Source organism: Melozone crissalis, unplaced genomic scaffold (genome assembly GCF_028551555.1).
Source record: "Melozone crissalis strain CALT ecotype California unplaced genomic scaffold, PUWL_Pcris_2 ptg000063l_1, whole genome shotgun sequence".
NCBI lineage: Eukaryota > Metazoa > Chordata > Aves > Passeriformes > Passerellidae > Melozone > Melozone crissalis.
Window position 1 is genome coordinate 12,933,739 of NW_026535841.1, and position 22,804 is coordinate 12,956,542.

The following is a 22,804-nucleotide window of genomic DNA, read 5'->3' on the forward strand; positions in this document are numbered from 1 at the left end:
TCTACCTGCACAGAACCTTCTCAGGCTCCATCCTCACAATCTCCTGCTCTGGGTATGACAAGAATTCCCCCTAAAAAGCCAATGATGACAATGCCATGATGCTGACCTGAACCTGTGCAGCAGCTACACAGAGAAATTGGTGCAACTTCCAAGCAGCAGTTGCATTTAAATGGTTTTGAGGTTATTGGATGAACACACTGAGTTTAAACCCCTGGAGAGTTTAAAATGATGACTTTAAAATCAATAGAGAAAACTGAGCTCAAGTGATGCATCAAGGATCTGCAGAGCCTTAGGATTTTCTGTCGGGGCTGCCCTGGATTTGTGGAATGGGAAGAAGGGAAATAACTGGGTTAATTTATTCAGCACTAAGTGACTTAAAACCCAGCTGCATTATTGACCACACTCTGATGCTCGAATGGAAACGCTTCAAACTCGGTGCCTTAATTCTGGAAGCAGCTCAAATACTCCAGGGAGCCCTTTGCTATTGTATCCTTGGCTTGAATTATTATTTAAAGACAACAAAGCTTCTGTTCAGCCACGGCCTTTCCGCAGGGTGGATGCGAGCTCCGGTCATTGACTTTGGGAACGGGAATTGGTGTTGGAGCCCCGGGGCTCAGAACGAGCTGCGACCGCCGCTCCTGGCGTTTCCTGAGCTGGGGAATCACCTCGGTGCGGGGTCCGCTGAGAGACGTGTCCCCGCTCCGTGTCTGTGTCCCCTCCCCCGTCTCCTCTCCGTGCCCCGCTCCGTGTCCCCTTCCTGTGTCCCCTCTCTGTGTCCGTGTCCCCTCCCGGTGTCCCCCGGCGCTGCCCGGTCCCACCTGCCCGCGGAGGGAGCGCCGCTCGCTGCAGTTCCGGCTGCGGCCGCCAGGGGCGGTGGCGCGCGGCGCAGTGCGCGGCCGGGAGGGGCGGGGGGGGCGGCGCCGGTCGCTCCTGCCCCGGAGCGCGGAGCCCCGAGCGCGGATACCGGAGCGCGGAGCTCCCAGCGCGGCCCACCATGAACAGCATCAAGAGCGTGCCGGCGCGGGTGCTGAGCCGCCGCGGCGGGCACAGCCTGGAGGCGGAGCGGGAGCAGTTCGACAAGAGCCAGGCAAGGACGGCGGGAGGGGGCGGTGGGGCCGCGGGACCGGCCGCGGTTACGGTCCCGGGTTTAGTCGCGGTCCTGCTGCCGGCTCGGGGATGGGGTGGCTCGGCCCTTTCCGCGGGTCATCGTCTCGGGGCGCGCTGGGCGCGGGGGCTTCTCGGGCGATGGTATGAGACGGGATGGGGGGCGCGGGTCCCCGCCGGGCTCCGGGGAAGCCCCGGTGTGGCAGCGCGGCCGCCGTCCCTGTGCCCGTCCCCGTGCCCGCCCGTCCCTGTGCCTGCCCGGTGCCGGCGCCGCGCGTTCCCCCGCCCCCACCTGCGCCGCCGCTTCCTCCCGGCGCGGCCGCGGGACGGTCCCGCGTGGGCACCCGCCCGTCCGCCGCCCCCGCGCCCGTCTCGGCGGCCGCGGCCCCGCCGTGCGCCGCCGCCCCCGCGGGCAGCCGGGCCCCGCGCCGCCCCCCCGCACCTCCCGGGCCTTATCGCAGGTAAACACGGCCGGCAGCACACCGGGAAAGTTTTACGGTGATGGCGGGAGCGTGGCCCAGCCCGGGGCTCTGCGGCGGCCCCCCGCCCTGGGAATGGGCATCTCCGCATCCCTGCCGAGCCCCGGCCCCACCGACACCGGGGCTGGATTCACCCCTGCCCCGCGGCTCCGGGTCACCCTGCGGGGATCGGGGTGTTTGGATCCACGGAGGGCGGCAAGGTGGAAACAAAGCCCAAGGGCGTTTGTGCCCCGTCGTGTCCGGCGTGTCCGTACTCCTGTGGCCCCCACGGGGTGGGCAGTGGTGGGGCTGGCATGTGGCTGGTGGGAAATGAAGTACCCAGACAGCGTGGGCAGGGATGGGCAGAGGGATGGACAGAGTGACGGGCTCGCTGCTGCCCCAGCAAAAATAACAGTGCCCTCCCGCATGCCTCCTCTGACCCCTCTGCTTTTGCAGGCTGTGCTTTCATCGCAGGTGTTTTCCCCTTTGCCCCTTTGCTTTGCGGTTCCTTCCTCGGCCCCTGGGCTGGTTTGGCCCCGGAGAGCGCCGGCGAAGGCAGGTGGGAATTTCAGGCCTCGCAGGGTCACGGTGCTGGGTAGGAAACGGAGCTTGCTGGGTTTGGGGAGCGCACGGGAAAACCGGCAATTCCGGTTCCCTCCGGACGCGTCTCCTTCCCTCGTCCCGCTGGGCAGCGCTGATCAACGATCGCGGCCGCAGCGCTGCCCCTGCTCCGGGGGCTGCCCGTGCCCTCCTGCCCTGCCTTTCCAGGGCATCTCGGGCTTTTCACGGGCACTTGTGCTCTGGGAATCCCCCGCAGCCACAGGGATGCTGTGAGCAGAGACATGGACAGGGCAGAGAGGTGGTTGCTCTCTGGCTGATGGTCACATTCACTGCCCAGAGCTGGCCTTTCTTCCAGAAACTGCTCAAAACTGTCCTAAAGGAGCTTTATTCTGGTGTGGTTTCCTGTAGTGGTGCTTCAGTGGGAGCAGAACTGTTCAGTGTCAGAACGTGGGTATTGATCTGCCTTCTACCTCTAATTATAGCAGCTGCCCAGCCGGCTGCCAGTCGCCTCTGTGGCACCAGCTACTGGTGGCACGGCCCCTCCTCATCTCTGTGTCACAGGGGTGCTGCTGGCACATCCCCATCTCATCTCTGTGTCACAGGGGTGCTGCTGGCACATCCCCTCTGCTGCCTGAGGATTCTGTACCAGAATGCAGAGCCCCGTCCCCTTTTCCCCTGTGAGGGCTTGGGTGATGTCTGTGGTTACAGACAGGAGTTGCTGACCCTGCTGTGATCCCAGGTCCTTGTGGGTGACATGAAGGTCGCCTGCTTTCCCTGGAAATGCTTTTCCATGTCTTGTGTCAGGGTGATGTAGAGTCTCCCTTGGAGAAGCCGTGCGTGGGAAGTAGGAAATCACCATCCCACGGCAGGCGCTTGCTCGGCAGCCTGGCAGGAGGAAAACTTGTCCTTTTCTGCTGCCAGTTTTTGCTTTTCTTGAACAAAAAGGTTAAAAATCCACCGAGCTCTGGAACCTGCAGGATTGCATTGTGTGTGAGTGCCAAGTGGTGTTTTCCTGGTGTAATTTGGGAAGGAGCAGCGTTAGGAAGGGAGCTCTGGAGTTCCTAGCTCAGCTGTTCTGACAGCTCCCGTGCTGCCTGGCCAGGGGAGGTTTCCAGCTGCCAGATAATCTCTCCTGCTGTGGCATCGTGCTGGGACCCAGCATCCACCTGCTCCAGGGAGCTGTGGGCAGGAGGATCAGCCCTAATTAAAAACAGCCAGGAATGAAAGGGTGGATGTTAAACTGTGTTAAACTGTGCTCCTTCATTTGGGCGCTTTGATCCCGGCTTTGTCACCGCCCTGGAACGTGCAGGCTGTGAGCAAAGCAGCCCTGTGGGATCCCACAGCCCAGGGCCAGGCAGGTTTTGGGGTTGGCTCCTCACCCTGGTGCCTGCCAGGGATGGGGAGCAGCCCACAGGTTGCATCAAAGCTTTGGCCAGGCTGGTCGTGGACCTGCGGTGGCAGCCAGGACCTGCCCGTCCCCGGATGTGCCAGTGGTGTCCCAAGAGGTTGGGTCAAGGGTGAATCTCCCGATTTTGGAGCCATCCTCCCCAGCCTGGCTTTGGCAGCCAGCCAGCAGGAGCATCCTGCCAGCACAGTGTGCCAGGCTGCAGCATTGCCCCATGCGCTTCCCTGGTGCCACCATCCCATTTTCCTGGGTCTCCTGGCCAGGTTGAGGCTTGGAGGCAGTGAAAGCACACGTGGGCTGGCAGCCCTGAGGGACTGGCATTGATTTGGTGCCACCCTGGTTTATTTGGGACCATGCTGGACCCAGCATCTTGTGGTGGTGCTGTGAGTGGGCAGGGTGCCCCCTGCATGGGCCAGTCCTTGTGCTGGACGTGAAATGGCTCAGTGAAACCTCTGCACTGAATCCCCAAGGATGAAAACAACCTCTCCAGCAGCTTCTGGGCTGAATTTTGGCTGGTCAGCTATCAGTGAGACCAAGGGCAATAATTGCAATAAAACCACCACTGCCAGTGGGAATTACAGCTCTATTTTGGGCAGTCCAACAGGGTCCCAGCTCACTCAGCAGCTGAGGTCCTGTCTTTGGGGATAGTCCTGAGGATCTGCATGTCTCACACTTTGACCCTTCTGGCTGTGCCTCCTCCAACCCCTGTGGGGCTTAGGTTCCATGGATGGGTTGGGATGAGCGTGATGGGCTGGGACAGGCCTATCTTAGGTCAGGCAGCAAAACTCCCAGTTTGGGAGACGTGTCTGCCCTGCTCCCTCTCTGCAAAACACCTCAGGAAAGATGCAGGAAGGATTTCCAAATCCTGGTCTAGGATAAGCCATCCTTTCTGTCAGCATCCCCTGGGAGGTGCTGGCATCCCTGAGGACCTGTGGCACATCTCTCTGGCCCAGCTGCCATCGAGGGCACAGCCTGTGCCAGCTCCAGGCTTTTGGGTGGCTGTGAGGGCACTTTGGGAGAGGCAGCTGTGCTGCAAGTGCCTGTTCCTGGGCACTCCAGGCTCGTTAACCTTTGGGGATAAGAGGATTACAGCAAGTCACCGGCTTAACTCCAGTGCTGCTTTACGGCCCCACATGGCGGGGTAACCCCGGGACTCTCCTGTGCACAAAGGCAAAGCCAGCCCCTCTCCCCAGCAGCTGGGCTCAGGGTGGACAGGTTCACTCTTTGGGATGATTCAGAGTCTTGCTGCTGTCATGGTCAGTTCCTGGGCAGCTGTTCTGGACTCTTTTGGGGTGGGTTTGGTGCATGGACACCTCTGACATTGCCCCTTTGGTGTCGGGTTCCTCCTGCATAAGTCAGGAGCACTCGAGAACTCGGGGTCAGGTTCCTCCTCCTACAGGAAGGTGCCTCCTTTCAGAGGTGTCTCTGGACAAGCAGCCACGTGGAAGCAGGTGCTTTCCTGGCCAGGTAGATGGGATTTTTATAAGGCTTTAGGGCTGCAGGGAGGGACCGAGTTCCTCTTCCTGTACAAGTGCTGGCAGCAGGGTGGCTTCCTGCCTTCCCAGCTGGGACCTTTTTCCTCTGCTGGAGACTGAGGGCCCATGGACACAGGCACAGCCCAAGCACTCCTGAGAGGGTGAAGCAGCTCCTTGAGTCTGAGGAGGAGGAGGAAGATCCTCATCAAACACAGCAACTTGGATTTGCAGCCCATCAACACGTGGGGGATGCGACCGACCCCGCTCTGGGGTCATCTTTTGGAATAAATTCCTAATTTAAAGTCTGCTGTGATCAAACACATCAAAATATAGATAATCATCTTGTGATAATCACATTGCTCTGGATTTTTGCTCCATCAAGATGGGCATTGAGGCTGCCACTCCCTCCTTGCTTGGGGGCTGCTTTTCCCCACGTGCTGTTTGCACGCAGCAACATCCTCAGCAGAACCCAAACCACTCCCCCGTGGTTCAAAGGCTCCTTGTGATTACACAAACAACCCTGGAATTTGGCATCTCACTATTGTGCTTTAATGTTCCCCGGGCACGGCGCTGAGTTCAGGCTGCAAAAATGCAAAAATTGGTTTCCTGGGACAGGGACAGCCGGGAGCACCAACAGCAGTGGTCAGATCCTGCTGGGGATGGGGGCTCTAATGGATGCTTTGTTTGTGGATAAAAAGGCCTATTCTGATGTGTTGCAAATGACTTTGAGGTGACAAATGTGTTCTAAAATTCAGGGTATTCCCCAAGAGCAGCAGCACTGCGCTTTGGGGTATCAGGGTAGCCATGGGGGTCTCACCATGTCTGACAGCCTCTCTCCCCTCCTCCTGCAGGCCATCAGCATCAGCAAAGCCATAAACACCCAGGAAGCCCCAGTGAAGGAGAAGCATGCCCGCCGTATCCTTTCCCTTGGCTCCCAGGACAGCACAGAGGAGTTGGGGCTCTGGGGGTGTCACTCCCTGATTCTGGAGGGGATTTGGGAGACAAAGACCCGTGGGGGCTGGCATCACCTGGGTTCATCCATCAGTGGAAAGGCAAATGAGCAGTGCAATAAAATTGCATTTATTTGGCAGTAAAATGCAGAGGGCCCCAGTGTGCCCTCAGCAGGGGGAGGTGTGCCCAGAAATGACAATTGGTGGTTTTATTTGGGGGTGCAGCATTGTGCCAGTGATCCCTGTGCTCACAGGGCACCCAGTGTCCCCTTTTCAATGAGGATGGAACAGGAACAGCCCCAGCCCAGCCTGTGCCCTGCTCTGTGTGTGTCCAGTTGGCCTTGACTGCCCTGGAAGGGATCATCCTGGGCACCCACCACGAGAAAGGAGCCTTCACCTTCTGGTCCTACGCCATCGGGCTGCCCCTGCCCAGCAGTGCCATCCTCAGCTGGAAGTTCTGCCACGTCCTGCACAAGGTCCTGCGCGACGGCCACCCCAACGTGAGTGTCCCCTCTGCCCCCTCCCTCCTGCTCCTCTCCCAGGGGGAATTTCTGCCTCTTGCCAACATCCCTCTGCACAGGGAGTGGGATCCCTTCCCCACCCCAGCCACCTTTCCCAGGCACTCTCTTGTCTCACATCTTTGAAACTTCCCCGTGTAAATCCCTAACCTTTGGGTGCTGAGGGAAGGCTGGAACTGCTCCCAGAGCTGGAGTGCTGTAAGGGGCTGGATCCCTCCTCTTCCCCAGCATCAGGGCAGATAGCCAGCCCCACTGTGCCACATCCTTCCCTTTTGTGTCCCCAGGTTCTCCAGGACTGCCAGAGGTACCGCAGCAACATCCGAGAGACAGGGGACCTGTGGGTGAGTGGGGCAGAGTGCAGCTTTGGAGATGGTTACTGAGGAGCATGGTGGGCACAGAGAGGGTGTAGCACTGCCTGAAACAGCCTGCTATCCCTTTGGGTGATGGTTGTGTGCATGGTGGAGCCACTGGCTCTGTGGGACCTGCTGGGTCTGGTTTCCTCACTCTGGATTCCCCCTCGTGTCTCTGCAGGGCCATTTGCACGACAGGTACGGGCAGCTGGTGAGCATCTACACACGGCTCCTGCTCACCAAGATCTCCTTCCACGTCAAGGTGAGACCTCTGCCACCTCCACAGCCCTGGAACGAGGGCATGTGCCACGCCAGCAGCAGCTGATGGCTTTTTGCTTCCTTTTACAAAGCACCCCGAGTTCCCCCCGGGCCTCGAAGTGTCGGATGAGGTGCTGGAAAAGACAGCGGGGACAGATGTGAACAACATGTGAGTGTCCTGGTGGGGCCAGAGCCCAGGGTGGGGTCACCAGCTCCATGACCCCCAGCTGGCAGTGTCCTGCTGACAAACCCACCCCAGGATGGGGCAGGCACCAGGATTTTGTGAATTGTTTGGATGGTGCCCGATCCCTCCTGCACCCACAGAGCACTGTGGGGTGTAAATGCAGGGAGAAAAAGCCCCAAATTCTTGTCAGTCAGAACCCTTGCCATCATGGGGACTCTCAATGAACATGAGCAGCTGGAGCAAAGATGTCTCTGCTGTCAAGTGATGGAGTTTTGGTTTGTTTTGGCAGCTTCCAGCTGACGGTAGAGCTGTTTGATTACCTGGACTGTGAGCTGAAGCTGTCGGAGTCAGGTGAGGAGGCGGCAGGGGCAGGTCCCTCCCCTCGCCCCGGGGCTCTTGAGCAATAGTTTCGCTCTTTGGTCGGGAATGGAGTTCCGGGAGGCTGAGGTTGGAGGCTCAGGTCCCTCTTCCTCCTCCTCCCGTGAGATTTCTGAGGTGGTTTCCCAGCTGGATTCTCCCGTTGGAGCTCTGTAGAGGCAGTTGTAGGAAAATATTTAGAGCATGTGGCTGCTTTGAACCCACCTGAGCAAGGCAGAGTGTTGTTTTCAGAGCAGAGCTGCTCTGAAATGCGTTTTTATTTCTTTTTTGTACAACCACATTAATCATATCCATTACACAAATCCCTTCTGTCCCTCTGAAGCAGAGGACAGGCCGTACTTCTTTTTAAAGACTCATTTCCCCTCATTGAAATGCCTCTGGGGAGGGCTGGAGGCCCTGCTCATGTCTCTCACCTCCTCAGGAATTTTCAGATGGCTTAGAGAGGTGGCAGATTCTTCCTCTGCCGGGAGTCAGGAACACGGAGCTGCCCTGGAAAACAGCACAGCAGGAGAGGCCGAGCTCCCAACAGGCTCCTGCTTCTCCTCCTGACCCAGTTCTACAGAGAATTTATATTCATAAATACTTTAAAGCTGAGCAGGGAAGAAGCCAGGGTGGATGTGCTGCCTGGATCCCTGCCAAGGGAAGGGATCTGTTTCCGAGCAGGGGCAGATGAGGCTGCAGTGCCGCCGGGCTCGTCCCCTGCCCTGGCATCCTCTCCCAGATCCCTGCATGATTAAACAGAATGGAGCCAAATCTCTCACTTCCCCAGCTCTGTCGTGCAGCAGCAGCTTTAGGGCAGGGTCCTGGGGTTAAATCCCTCCTTTTTGGGGCTGGGGTATCCAGGGCAGAGCTGAGCACCCCTTCCCTGTGCCAGCGTGGTCCCTCTGGGTGTTTGTGCTGCTCTGAGCAGGGCTGTTCTGAGCTCAGGAGCAGCCCTGGTGTTTCCCCTGCCCCACATCCGCCGTGGTTAATGATCAAACAGCTGGCAGGGCACGGGCAGCTCTGCAAACACGGCTCCCCTCAGTTTTCAGGCAGCTCAACACCTCCATGGCCGTGTCGCAGATGTCGGCGGTGCAGTGCCGCCTGGCCCCCCTCATCCAGGTCATCCAGGACTGCAGCCACCTCTACCACTACTCGGTCAAGCTGATGTTCAAACTGCACTCCTGTGAGTCCCGGGGATGTGCTCAGTGCTGGTGTTTTCCCAGGGTGGGCTTCTGGGTCTGGGCATGAGGCTGGTGTGGATTGAGGCATCCGTCACCATGTCCCTGTATGAATTGGGCTCTAGGGGCTGCTCCATCCCACACTGACATTCCAGACAAAGGAATTATAATGAAGGACTTGTTTAACTCAAACCCACGTCCCCTGGCCTGCCAGCTCCCTGCATGGGCAGCACAGTGCCAGCAGCCTCGTGTGGGTATTTTGGAGTTCCCCCATCCACATCTCCCTGTGCCAGGGAACACCCCACTCCCATCCTGACCCTCACATCCCACTCCCTCCTGGCTTTTACCCTGCTGGCCTTTGCAGAGGAGGGTCTGGGTGCATGTGAACACACGGGCAGCCCCAGATCAGTCACAGCTGTCCCTCCTCACCCAGGTCTGCCGGCTGACACCCTGCAGGGCCACCGGGACCGCTTCCACGAGCAGTTCCGCAGGTAACCGGGGCCCAGGGGGGGCAGTGGGGTCCCCTCCCTCATTCCAAGCCCCTTCTCATCTCCCTTTTGTCTTTCCCTCCTCTCCAGCCTTAAAAACTTCTTTAAGAGGGCATCTGACATGCTGTACTTCAAGCGCCTCATCCAGATCCCGCGGCTGCCGGAGGTAGGGCAGGATTTGGTGGGGTGCTCTGGGGACACTGCCTCTGGCCCTGTCAGCAGCACAGGGCTGGCTCCCTCCCTTCCCCTGGCACTCTGCGTGCTGCAGCTCCTGAACCCCCCCCGCAAGGCTGTAACAACTTCTTGTCCCTCCAGAGCCCCCCAAACTTCCTGCGGGCGTCGGCGCTGGCCGAGCACGTGAAGCCGGTCGTCGTCATCCCCGACGAGGCCCCCGAGGATGAGGAGCCAGAGAACCTCATTGAGATCAGCACAACTTCCACCACAGAGCCACAGGTGGGGGCCTGGGGCTGGAACAGGGGCAGGCTCCCATGTCCTGGCTCAGTTCAACACCCTCTGTCCTCCCCAGATCACCTCGGATCTGTTTGAGCAAACCTTCGGGCCGCCCAACGGCGTTTGGGATGACAGGTATGGGATGGGGGGCCAGCAGGGCTGAGGGGCCTCTGCCACGTGGAACCAACCTGCCCTTGTCCCCAGGGATGCACAGATTGAGAGCCTGAAGAAGGAGGTGGAAACGCTCCGTGCAGAGATGGAGAAGATTAAACTGGAGGTAAAGCCTGGCTGGGGAGCAGCTGGGGTGGGGTGTGGTGCTGTGCTCTGGAAACCCTGAAGGGATGCAGCAGGAGTGGGGTCCTGGCATCCAGGGTTGTGTTTTGGGACCTCTCCCCAGTGCCAGGATGTGATTCCTGATGGGGTGGGGGCATGTGAGACCTGTCCTTTGCTGTCCTGATGTTATCAACAGGGACAGAGGTGCAGGGGTACCGGGCAGAGCTTTCATGTGCATCCCACGGCTGCTTTGCCCACATTGCAGTGGGATTGCAGCTGGCTGGGGGTGTTGGGGAGGCAGGGCCGTGCCCCAGTGCCCGATGATCCCTGCAGGCACAGCGCTACATCACCCAGCTGAAGGCCCAGGTGAACAGCCTGGAGGGAGAGGTGGAGGAGCAGCGCAAGCAGAAGCAGAAGGCGCTGGTGGACAACGAGCAGCTGAGGGACGAGCTGGAGAGGCTGCAGAGGGCCAAGCAGGACAGTGACAGGTCCCAGAGACTCTGCGCCGAGGCCGAGAGTAGGTGCCACGGTGTCCTGGGGAGTCCTGGGGGGTCCTGGGGTGCCCTGGGGTGCCCGGGGGTGACCTGGGCTGCCCTGGGGTGTCCTGGGGTGCCCAGGGCTGTGGGCTGCCCTGGCTGTGGTCACTGAGGGTCTCTGACCCCTGCAGAGAAAGCCAACGCCACTGAGATCCGCTACACGAAGCTGAAGGAGAAGCACAGCGAGCTCATCAACACCCACGCCGAGCTCCTGAGGAAGGTGAGGCTGCTGCCCTGCAGGCAGGGACTGGCACTGAGGGCAGTGTCCCCGAGTTAAATCCCTCCCTTTTGGGGCTGGGGTATCCAGGGCACAGCTGACCACCCTTTCCCTCTTCCGTCCCTCCTGTTGGGTGTTTTTGTTGTTGTTTTTTGGGGTGTTTTGCTGTTGTTTGGTCTGTTTCTGCTGGTTTCAGTGTAGCTGGTGGGATATCAGTTGTACCAGCAGTTGTTGCATGCTTGGCTCCAGTTCTGGAAAGGGGCTCTCAAGGGATGTGCTGGTGGTGGGGATCCTGTGTCTCAGTTGTGCCACTCACCTGTTTCACTTTTGCTTTGGGTGTTTTGGTCTTGCTTTTGTCCCTTGGTCCTTCTGCCACCACTGGTGTCACTTGTGCCTGCCCAGTCCCCCTGTATTGGTCCCACCACCCTCTGAGCACCAGGAAGGGGTACTCCTTGAATCCATGCTGCACCATTTTGGATGCTGTGAGAAAGGCATCTTGGATTTATCTCTGAGCTAGAATTGGATTGTAGTGAGTGTGGGGACAGTGAGGGTCCCCCTTGGAGCACCAGGTGAGCCCCATGTCCCCCCACAGAACGCTGACACTGCCAAGCAGCTGACAGTGACACAGCAGAGCCAGGAGGAGGTGGCACGTGTCAAGGAGCAGCTGGCATTTCAGGTGGAGCAGGTCAAGCGAGAGGCTGAGATGAAGGTGAGCTCTGGATCAGCACTCCCCAGCCTGGAAATGCAGTTTGGGAGCAGGGGAAAGGGGAGGTTGTTGCTGTTGGGCCCTGATTCCAGGAGGAGTTGCCCTGGCTCCTCAGGAAGGTGTCAATATATGACTGAGACCCTCTTGCCCAAATCTGCCTTTTCTTCCCCCAAGAAAATACCACAATGCAAATTGATGGGTTTGAGTGCTTTCATTCTCTGGGGGTCAAGATAGGGGCTGCCCCCAAAATTCTGGCATGGGAAAAGGAAAGGAGCCCTTCCAGGAGACACCCCCAAACCCCCTCCCTGCAAAGCATGGCTGGGTTCATTCCCTGCACCCTGGCTGGTGCTGGTGCTCAGTGAGGCAGGGCTGAGCCTGGGCACTGTGTGGGCACAGCTGGAGGACCAGAGCGTGCAGATGGAGCAGCTGAGGCAGGAGCTGGACGCCCGTCGGGACGAGCTGGAGCAGGCGCAGCGCTCGCTCAGCCACGCCAAGCAGGTACAGGGCTGGGGGCAGCACGGGCTCAGGGCCCCTCAAACCCTGTCACAGGGCTGGACCTGCCACCACTGCTGAGCCTGGGCTGCAGCAGCAGCCCAGGGAGCTGTCACGGGGCTGAGAGTGGGGCCAGCCCATCAGTGTCACGAGCTGGGCATGTCCCGAGCTCCCCTGGTTCTGTTGGGCTGCCAGCAGTGACAGGGTGTGACAGGCTGTGACAGGGTGTCCTGGCCCCCCATGGCAGGCAGGTGTGGAGCTCAGTGCCCAGCTGGATGCTCTGCACGCTGAGAAGGAGGTGCTGAGGCGGTCGGTGAGCGAGAAGGAGTGTGAGCTGCTGTCCACGCGGGGCCTCGTGCAGGAGAAGGAGCTGCAGCTGAGCCAGGAGGCTGACAGGGCCACCAGGGAGATCCGAGAGCTCCAGGGCAGGCTCCTGGAGAAGGTACAGAGCTCTGTGAAGGGCCCACTGCCCCTCTGCTCACTGGGGTGAGATGTTTGGGGGTGCCAGCTGATGCAGCAGTCATGGGATGGTTGGGTCTGATCCTGGAGAGGGGCTCCAGAGGGAAATGCTGCTGATGGGGATGCTCTGCCACTCACCTGTTCCTCCTCCCTGACAGAGCAACCAGGAGCAGAGCCTGCAGCAGAAGCTGCTGGATGAGCAGTTTGGGATCCTGCAGGAGACAGTGAGAGAAGCCCAAGCCATCCTCAATGATGCCTTGGCCAAGCTGGATGACCCCCTGCACCTCCGCTGCACCAGCTCCCCAGGTATGTCCTGCTCACGCAGGGGATTGAAACACGCTCTGCCTTCTCCCTCCTGGACAGATAATGTTACATCTCAGCTCTCCCATGGCTTTCTTTCCATCATGCCTGGGGTGATTTGGCTCAGAATTCCAGGATGGATTTTTAGCTCTCATGTTCAGCACTATTTTGCTCAGATTTCAGTGCTGTTCCCCAGCCAGGGATACACCTCCACTCAGTGGTGGCCTGTGCAGCCAGCCCTGGTGCAGGCACCCAGCAGGCTGTGCTGAGGCCGTGCAATGCAATTCCTTGCAGATTACCTGCTGAGCCGGGCGCAGGCGGCGCTGGAGTCCACGGATGCCCTGGAGAAGGGGCACGCGCAGTACGTGGCCTCCATGGCAGGTACCTGGGGCTGGGGACTGCCACTGCTCCCAGCTTGCTCCCAGCATTGCTCCCAGCTTGCTCCTGTTCCCTTGCACCCAGCATTGCTCCCAGCTTGCTCCTGTTCCCTTGCTCTCAGCACCCCAGCAGCTCTGGGGCCATGGGCAAGCAGCAATGCCCTGGGGACAGAGGGACACGGGCAGGGCTGGGGGTTCCCGTGTGTTGGAGGGGTCAATCCCAACATCTCTGAGCCTTGCCCTGATCCTTGAGTGCCTTCAGGGATGAGCTGCAGCCCCCAGGACCTGGCAGGGGCTGGCAGCTGCTGAGGCTGTGCTCTCTGTGCAGATGCTGCGGGGCTGGTGGGGGCTCTGGCCCTCTTTGCCCACCTGGCAGGTGACACCATCGTCAACGGCAGTGCCACGGCTCACCTGGCCCCCACGGACCACGCTGACCGTGAGTGCAGGGGTGCTGGGGGGATTATTTCTTTGGGCCTTTTCCTTAGGGAGGCCATGCCACAGCCCCCTCTGCCAGGGGCAGATTTTCCTAAACACAGCTCATTCCCCACGCTCCCCCTCCCGACATTCCCTGCCCTCTACTGCCCCTCCCTGGGCCTGGAAATTTATTTGTAATCTCCTAGAAGGCATTTGCAGGATGCTGCCGGTGCTCAGCTGTGGCTGAGGGGAGGAGGGAGGAGGGTGAGGGTGGGCAGGGCTGGGATGAAGGGAGCCCTTGGGCAGGCTGTGCTCTCGGCAGGGCTGACGGAGACGTGCCGCGAGTGCGGGCAGAGCAGCCTGGAGTACCTGGAGCAGCTGAAGGACAGGCAGAGGCTGGGCAGTGCCCAGCTGGGCCACGTGCAGGGGGCACTGCGAGGGGTCCTGCAGCTGGCACAGGTAGGACATGGAGCCCAGCACTTCCACCTTCCCACTTGGGGCTGGCAGGGTGGCTCCCTGGGAACCCTTTGGGGGGTTTCTCCCCAAATCTGGTGATTTCCAGGGACCCTTCCTGGTGGTGCACAGAGCTGGTCACCCTCAGATCAGCTGAAGTCTTTCAGCCCAGTAACTCCTGTGGAAGGAACTTCCCATCTTTCAGATATTTCTCCTGGTGAAGCTCCTATTATATTTTCTTTTACACCACTTTTAGCTCTCCAGGGCCCTCTGGAGCAGAAGTTACTCCTATGAGTTTTTTCACCTTTATTTGGGGCATTTCTTGCCTCTCAGGTCCCCATGCCATGTTTGCTGCAAGCTGGTGGCACGTGTGCCTTCACTGTGCAGGCTGCAGAGTGCTGCTCCTGCAGCTTTAATTTGGTGGGGGTGGGAAGGAATTGGATATCTTGGTTTGTAGTTATTCCTTATAAATATTCCCTCCTGCTTCCCTGTCTAAACCTCCTCACACCTGCTGCCTCCTCTGGCAGGAGCTGAGACCCAAGAGCCTGGACATCAAGCAGGAGGAGCTGGGGGACATGGTTGAGAAGGAGATGGCCTCCACCTCAGAGGCCATTGAGGATGCTGTCAGGAGGATAGAGGTGAGACAGAGCTGCAGGATGGGCCATTCTGGGGCCTTGTGGGGGCAGAGTGTCCATCATCCTTTCACCTTTCTCATCCCAACATGGCATCCAACCCTTCCTCTTGTGTTTCCCAACAGGAGATGATGAGCCAGGCCAGGAGCGAGAGCTCTGGGGTGAAGCTGGAAGTGAATGAGCGGTGAGTTTGGAGGAGGGACATGGGACAGGTCTGTGCCCTGCTGGGGTGTGCTCTGCTCCAAAACAGGCTGGCTGCTCTTGAAAAAAGTCCCATTTTCTGAGGCCAAAGCTTCCCTGGATACTGAACACTTTTCCCTTGCTTCCCTTCAGGATTCTGAACTCCTGCACAGATCTAATGAAGGTCAGTGCTGCAGAAACCATCTGGGGTGCACAAAACTGCAACCTCCCACCAGCAGCAGCATCAATGCTCCTCTGTGACACCCCCATCAAACCCCAAAACCTGTTTTCCTTCCTTCCAGGCTATCAGACTTCTTGTAACAACATCTACAAACCTACAGAAGGAGATCGTGGAAAGTGGCCGGGTGAGTCCTCCCTTACACTCATCTCTTTGTGCTGGTGGAATACAGGAGAATTTCCCCTAAATTGCAGAAACACTCTGGATTTTATGATTTCCCATATTAGCAGCATTCTGGCAGTCCCAATTGCTGGGGATGGGCTGCTCAGCCCTGTGCTCTCTTGCACAAATCACTGCCACCCATGCAAAGCCTTGTCCATCTAAAGATCACGGCTCAAATTTGTGTGTTTTAAACCAAACCCAGCTCAAATTTGTAGGCTTGGGACTCTGATGTTGGTTTTTTTTGATAATTATTTAAGCAGGTCAGTAAGAGCAGCATGGAGAGCACAGGAATGCTGTCGCTCCCTTGATTTATGCCTTTATATATGAATTTACACATTATTACACTTTATATGGGTATTTAATACAGATTTATATGTTGCTGTATATTAAGACGCAAGTCAATCCAGGCCATAATATTCTCATATCAACAGGGGGCAGCAACAACTCAGGAGTTTTATGCCAAGAACTCGCGCTGGACCGAAGGGCTGATCTCTGCCTCCAAGGCCGTGGGCTGGGGAGCCACACAGCTTGTGTAGGTACCCCAGGCTGGGAGCTTCCCCAGGGGCTGCACCCAGGGCTGCCTCGTGCTTCCCTGTCACCCCACCCTCCAAAATTCCAAATTTCCCACTGCTGGATTGCAGATTCCTGGTGGAGCCTCATTGCTGGCTCCTTGTGGAGATCTCTGTTTTTATGGACCCTCAGTTTGGTTCATTGCTAATTCCTCGTAGAGCATCTGGCCTGGGTTGGAGCACACGGTCACCCAGCCAGGGATGGCAGTTCCTCCCTGTCTGCAAACTGGGAAATCAAACACCCCCACCCCATCCCAGTTCCTGCTCAGATGGTTGTGGATGGGGTGGTTGGAATTGCCCTGTGCCAGTGCAGGAAATATGGGGGGATCTCTTGGGCAAAGCTTTAAAAATCTCATCCATCATGAAAACAAAATCCTGCCTCTGTCCAAATCACCTGGATCACAGCTTTGAATAATTGCTTTGTGTATGAGCTTTAATAACAGCTGGACTCAAAGATCTCTAAGATCTTTTCCAACTGTAACAATTCCAGGATTCTGTAATTACAAAGCTGCTGGATGCAGCTGCTGATTTCTGAGGGTATTAGAGGAGATGAATAATCTGCACTTGCTCTGACCCAATCTCCTTTGCCCCCTGCAGGGAGTCTGCAGACAGGGTTGTCCTGCACACGGGCAAGTACGAGGAGCTGATTGTCTGCTCCCATGAGATCGCTGCCAGCACAGCCCAGCTGGTGGCTGCCTCCAAGGTGGGTGCCCCAGCAGGACCCTCTGGGTTCTCCTCCTCCTGTCCTGGGTGTTCCCCTCCTCTCTGCCAATCCTGAGTCCCCCAGAGCAGGGAGAAGGGCAGCTCTTGCTGTTTTCCAGTCTGGGATTTGTGTGTGGATATTCCCACACCCAAGGCTTGCCTTGGAAAGGAAGATGTGGAAAACCTCCTGTCCTCCTCCTGTCAGGCTGGTTATGTAAAGAAAATGTCAATAACTAACAAGAAATCCAGAGAAGCAGCTGCAGGAGCTGGAGCTGAGGATGGTGGACTTTGGTCCTTGCCACCTTTCCTGTTGGTGTGGGTGGAAGTGAGGGGTGGAGTTTTCAGTGATGCAGGTGAGGAGAGGGGGATCCATAGGGATTTTTACACCAGATGGATTGAAAATTAAGAGTACAGTTAAAAAACCAGAGCTGTGTCTTCACTGAGTGCCTGGCTCAGGTGGGAGCAGAGCTGGTTTGGTGCCCTGGGGCTGAAGGGCTTTGCAGGGATCACCTTGTCTGGCCATGATGAGATCACTGAGGATAAACCTTCCCATCTGTCCTTCCATCCATCCTTTCCACTCCCCAGTTTTTGTGCCCAAAAGCTCTTTGCCTGTGCCTGGGGCTCCCTGGAGCTCCTTGGTGAGGTTATGGTGGGCACCCACAGCCATTCCTGTGCTCGTTGCAGGTGAAGGCTGAGAAGAGCAGCAGGAACCTGGCCAAGCTCCAGGAGTGCTCACGCAATGTCAACGAGATGGCAGCAAACGTGGTGGCTTCCACCAAGTCAGGGCAAGAGCAGATAGAGGAGAAAGGTGAGGTTTTTTTGCAAAGGTGGAAAACCCCACCCCAAATCCCTTTCTGGCCTGGGGAACACCCCGAGGTGTCCGTGCAGCTCTGCTTTGGCATGTGAGGGGTGCACTGAGTGGGGTCCCTGCTGTCCCCACAGACACCATGGACTTCTCGGGCATGTCCCTCATCAAGCTGAAGAAGGAGGAGATGGAAACGCAGGTACGGCCCTGAGGGGGATCCAGCATGGCCGCAGACAGGCCCTGCCCCGCCCTGGGGGTCCCTGTGCCCCCGGCAGGGCTCCAGAATGGTTTTTGGGCACAGGTGAAGGTGCTGGAGCTGGAGAAGCGGCTGGAGGGGGAGCGGGTGCGGCTGGGCGAGCTGAGGAAGCAGCACTACGGCCTGGCCGGGGGCTGTGAGGACGAGGACGGGGAGGCCCGGCCGGCGCCGGCACCGCGGCGAGGGATCCTGAAGAAACCCCCCATAGCCCAGAAACCCGGCCTGGGCGAGGTGAGGCCGGGCTGGGGGCAGGCTGAGGGGGCAGGGGGTGCCCCTGGCACGGCTCTCACTGCCTTGGCCTCTGTGCCCTTCTCGTTGCAGCCATAGCAGCCCCCGGGCCCACCCTCCTCCTCCTCCCGCAGTGCCTTCGCGCTGCTGTGCCTTCCTCGGCGCCGGCCTGGAACAATCCCACACTGGATCTTCTCTGAGGAACAGATTTTATTTTTTGTTTTCCTTTTTTCTGAACTCTAGAGTGGTGGGGCTGCTGCGCTCCCCCAGCACCACTGAGTGCTCTTCTCCTTTTCCACTTCCTCCTTCTCCTCTTCCTCCTCTGCCTTTTCCTCTTCCTTCTTCTCTTCCTCCTCCTCTTTTTCCTCCTCCTCCTCCTCCTCCTCTCCCTGTTTAATTTAATTTGGGGTTTGTTTGGGTTAATTTTTTTTTTTTAAAGGACTTTATCAGCACTAGAAGTTTTCAGTAAATGTAGCTCTACTGTACTGCTCAGACCCTTTCCAAGAACTGTGAACTGGTTTTACAGTAGGAAACTGGTGGGCTTTTCTTGCAACCGTTTTTTTAAATTCTCCTTTTTCCAGCCTGAGGAATATTTGAGTTCATTTTGGCATGGGATCAGCCCTCAGCAGGAAGGGAAATGTTTGCCTTCCCCAGCACGTGGGGCAGGGCTTTTGTTAGGGAAAAGCAGTTACTGACACACACTGGCAATAAGGATACAAACGTTTTTATTTTTTTTTTCCTTTTCTATTTTTTATTACTACAGCAATGTCAAGGGATCAGTTGCATTATGTTTTATATTTAAGATAATTAGCAGAATTAAATCCAACCGTGGCCTACGGGAGCCAGGGACTAGAGAAGTCTGCAGCAATGAGGAATTGCTGATGTGCAGAGATGCGGGGGCAGATTAAAATCCTGTCAGCTGTGTCTCCCTTGGAGCAACTACCAGGATGTAGATTATTAAAGGAGCAATATTTAAAATACTTTTGTGTTGCTTTGTTGTTGGGGAGGGGGCTGATGACAGGGCCAGGGCCGTGACAGGGTTGGTTGCAGGAAACTGGGCAGTAAATTAGCTAAATGTGCATAAAAAAAATTAAAAAAAAAAAATATACACATATATAGAGAGAGTCCTCTCTATGTATGTGTAGCCATATGTATCTATGGTTCTGCATTTGCCTATATATATAAAATATATTTTTAATATTTATATAAAAAATATATATGCATTTTTGTGTATTTTATGTGCTTATACTGTTATGCACTATATAAAAAATGTAATATATAAGACATAATTATATTTTATATATAATTATATATAATATATATAAAAATATATATATTATATATATCATTATATATAAAAATATATAAATATGTTATTATAGATATATGATAGGTAATCTATATATATGATTTATAATATATTTATTAGTACATACTATATACATGTTGCATATATATTATTATATATTTATTAGGTTATATATATATATCTCCCTATATTTTATCTATATAATAGATAAAACATATAAATAAATATAAAAATAAAATAGATAACATAATTATATTTTTATCGATTATATTTTATCTATATAATAGATAAAATATAGGCAATAATAGGCAACTGTATATGGTACATAATATCATGTAGGTGATAAGACTGAAGCATTTGGAGCTCAGCATGACAAGGTGACCACAGCTGCCTTGTGTTTAGGTGGGGACTTGTGAGGGTCCTTGTCATGTTCAGTCAACATTTACATCCCATCCCTTGTTACCCTCAGGCCCAATTACAATCAAACTTCAGAAAAGCCACAGTAAAGGAGGCTGTCAAGCAGTTAACAGGAATGACAAGTGACTGTATCTCAGGTAAACACATTTATGAGCTATTCCAGTATTTCTTTCAGTTACCAAACAGCCTCGTGGTGGCCGCAGCTTTCTGAGGCTGCACATCCCCAGCCTGCCTGGGCAGGTTCTGGGTTTGTGGGCAGTGCCAGGCTCGTTGCGCAGAGCCCAAGGGGCTCTGGTGCTCCCCTGAGCTGCTCTGACCCTGGGGTTTGGTCCCTGCTCTGCCCTGGGAGAGGCTCACACAGCCCTGGCTGGCTCTGTCACATCAAGTGACAATGACACAGCAGGGGCAGGGCCAGCTCCCCGCTCAGTTTCGTTTCTCTCAAGGAAGTGCTTTCTGCAGTAGCTCAGGGTTTATTTATAGACAGTGATAAAGTTATATTTGCTGGGGGACTGACATCACCCAGCCACTCACCATCCCATTTCACCCCGAAAATATTGATTAACCAAGAATGCAAACTTTTAAACTTTTACTACCCTGAGTCCAGCCACAGTCCCACTTAAAGGATTTGTTATATTTAAAGAATTTAAAAATAAAATGATGTGTGGCTAAATGGAGCTTGTTTACCCCCACTGCTGTCACACTGATTTACTTACAACCATCCAGGCCAGGATAATCAAGTCTCAAAAAGTAGCAGCCCAAATAAAAATAAGCTCTATAAAACACTTGAAATGTAATCTAAGTTAATTTTTGTACAAAACATTATTCTTATTGTCCAGTCTTTTTTTTTTCTTCAGTCCTATACTTTTTTTGGAAAGTGTTTGCTATTTGTAGCTGACAAAAATATCAGAACACCAAACTGTGTGTCTGCAGAGGTTTATTTTGAGATTCCATCAAGACATCCTGTTGTGCAGGATCCAATTTGCTAATGACTTTTAAATACCATTATTGTGGCTGTGGAGAGAGGAAGATGTTTGCTCCTGAGAGCAAAGTTTACTCAGTACCTGTAAGAGAAGCAGTGGAAAATAACCAAGTTGTGAAATAATCCACCAAGGTGAGTAAAGCAGTTTATTTTTTCTTGAAGCAGCTTTCAAGCAGGCTGTTATCTCAGCCCTCCTCTGGCTCCCTCAGTAGGCAAAGCTCCAGTGGGCACAGATTGGTTTGAGCACCAGCACACGAAGCAGCTGCAGCTCAGGAACAGAGAGCAAAGCTGGCAAAAATCAAGTGTCAGATCACTGGGGGCAAAAAGGGCATTGAAATGAAGCTCACAAACAGAAAACAGGCTGGTGCAGCCTCTAGGAAGTCAGGTAAAGAAACCAAACCACAAAACTTCTGCTAAAGTATGTTTTTAAGAGCCCTCGAAGCCACAAAAAGCAGCCTTTTGTAAGAAAAGTTACTTTTCTGCTGTGCCCAACCAGGCATGAATTAGATGAGTGTGGGCAGCAGAGTCTTTAGGGATGGTATTTCCTGAATGACCCACTCAGAAAAATGACTGGTGTAACCCAGAAGCACCAGCTAATCAAATCATTTAACAAATGCTTCAAGGGTATGCAGAGTTAAATAAAAAAATACAAAGCTGGTCTGGATTCCCCTCATACCTTGTGGAAACCCAAAATCCCTCCAAAACCCTCAAGCAGCACACCCAGCTCCTGGTGACCACATCTCACAGAGGTGAAGAGGCAAAGCTGTAAAATAATTAATGTACAACCCGAGGGGACTCAAATTACAGGAGCAAGGGCAAGGGAAGGACCTGCAGCCACCTCCAGGGAAGGGACAAGCCAAGGCCACATGGACACTGCAGTGTCCCCAACAGGACACATTGTACTGTGGCATTTTGCTTTTTTAACACCCAGTGCCACCTGAGTGCCCTCCCTGGCAAGGTGTGACCCTGGCAGGTGACAGCTCCTGTGCACTGGGAACAATCCCAGCCAGAACAACCTCTGGGAACCCCAACCCCAGGGCTGGAACAGGCACAGCTGGAGCCCCCCAGCTCTGCCAGCCACAAACCAGAGCACATTCTTAGAAGAGCTGAGCTCAAGAGCTGCAGCTTTTACATAACACCTTCCCCTGCCCTCGCCCACCTGCACTGAGTCAGCACAGCAGCTTCTCCTCATCTGCACTCTTCCTTTCCTGCAGGAGGTTATCCAAGCTCTGCAGCCACCACAAAGGGAAGGGATCAAGAAACAATTAAAAAAGGGAATTTCTTCCCTGATCAGTCATTCTGATTTCTGTTTTGCATCACTACTGAAGTGACAGATATCACAGAAAATTACATCAGGTCTTTTCTGCTCTCTGACTCATATTCCTAAATAACTCTGGTTGACTCATTTCTCCTAGCTTGGCTGATATCTAAGATTTTCCTCTCTAAAAAAAAAAAAGCTTTCTCCCTTCAGCCTTTCCAGGGGATTCTGAACATTCCCACAAGCTAATTGCAGGAAATTAGAAGAAAAGCAAAGGGGTTTTACCTGACAGACAGCCCACCTCCCTCATGGCCCTGATTTACAACATGTGAAATCTGCTGTGAGCAAACCCTTCCTGTATCAGCTCCACACAAAATGGACTCGTTGTATCCAGTCACTAAAAACACAGCCAACAGATTCACCATGAATAATTAAAGCATTTTGCAGTTTTATGTTCTACATCCACCTAAAACTGTGTTTATGTTGCTACAGAAGAAACCCCATTAGGGTTGAAAATCATGAATAGAATTGCTGAAGGGAGCCACAAGGGGACAGGACACCAAGAGATACGCTATTTTATTTAAAATCAGAACACAGTAGATAACAGAAAGACTTATTATGCAAACAACTCCACTGTATGTTCACAACTTGCTCAGCATACAAAGCTGCCCCTTGCTGAGGCAGTCCAGGGTCACACAGAGGAACTGTTCAGGCACAGGACGACTCTGTCCCCTCTGAGCTCCACGGCAGCTCCAGGGGAGGGCACGGGAACTGCTGCTCTGAGCTCTGCATCTCCACAGGAATTGCTGCTCTGAGCTCTGCCTCTCCACAGGAATTGCTGCTCTGAGCTCTGCCTCTCCACAGGAATTGCTGCTCTGAGCTCTGCATCTCCGAGTGATTCCAGTCTGGAGTCCCAGTCTCCAGTCCCAGGAGAGCTGAGGCAGTGGAGGTTGGGGACGGTGACCTCGAGCAGCCCAGGTCCCTCCCAGGGCAGGTCCTGTTCCCTCCAGTGGCACCAAGGGGACCTGCCTGGATCAGCTGTGCTGGAACAAAGCACTGCCCTGGGAGCAGCCCTGAGGGCAGGGAGACCCCCGGAGTCAGAA

General features: G+C 55.1%; 1 protein-coding gene across 1 annotated transcript; it reads left to right on the forward strand.

The window, feature by feature from the left end:
* Positions 1-940: 940 nt before the first annotated feature.
* Positions 941-18,822, forward strand: HIP1R (huntingtin interacting protein 1 related). The gene is made up of 32 exons (XM_054288600.1): positions 941-1,087; positions 5,855-5,918; positions 6,311-6,453; positions 6,756-6,812; positions 7,003-7,083; positions 7,172-7,248; positions 7,553-7,614; positions 8,666-8,806; positions 9,235-9,292; positions 9,380-9,455; positions 9,605-9,742; positions 9,816-9,874; positions 9,944-10,016; positions 10,346-10,529; positions 10,680-10,768; positions 11,358-11,474; positions 11,868-11,969; positions 12,211-12,405; positions 12,581-12,728; positions 13,017-13,103; positions 13,428-13,535; positions 13,836-13,972; positions 14,494-14,604; positions 14,724-14,782; positions 14,932-14,962; positions 15,081-15,143; positions 15,610-15,710; positions 16,345-16,450; positions 17,134-17,257; positions 17,392-17,453; positions 17,556-17,741; positions 17,832-18,822. The coding sequence occupies exons 1-32, from the start codon at positions 995-997 to the stop codon at positions 17,835-17,837; spliced, it is 3,138 nt and encodes a 1,045-aa protein (XP_054144575.1). The 5' UTR covers positions 941-994; the 3' UTR covers positions 17,838-18,822.
* Positions 18,823-22,804: the final 3,982 nt, after the last annotated feature.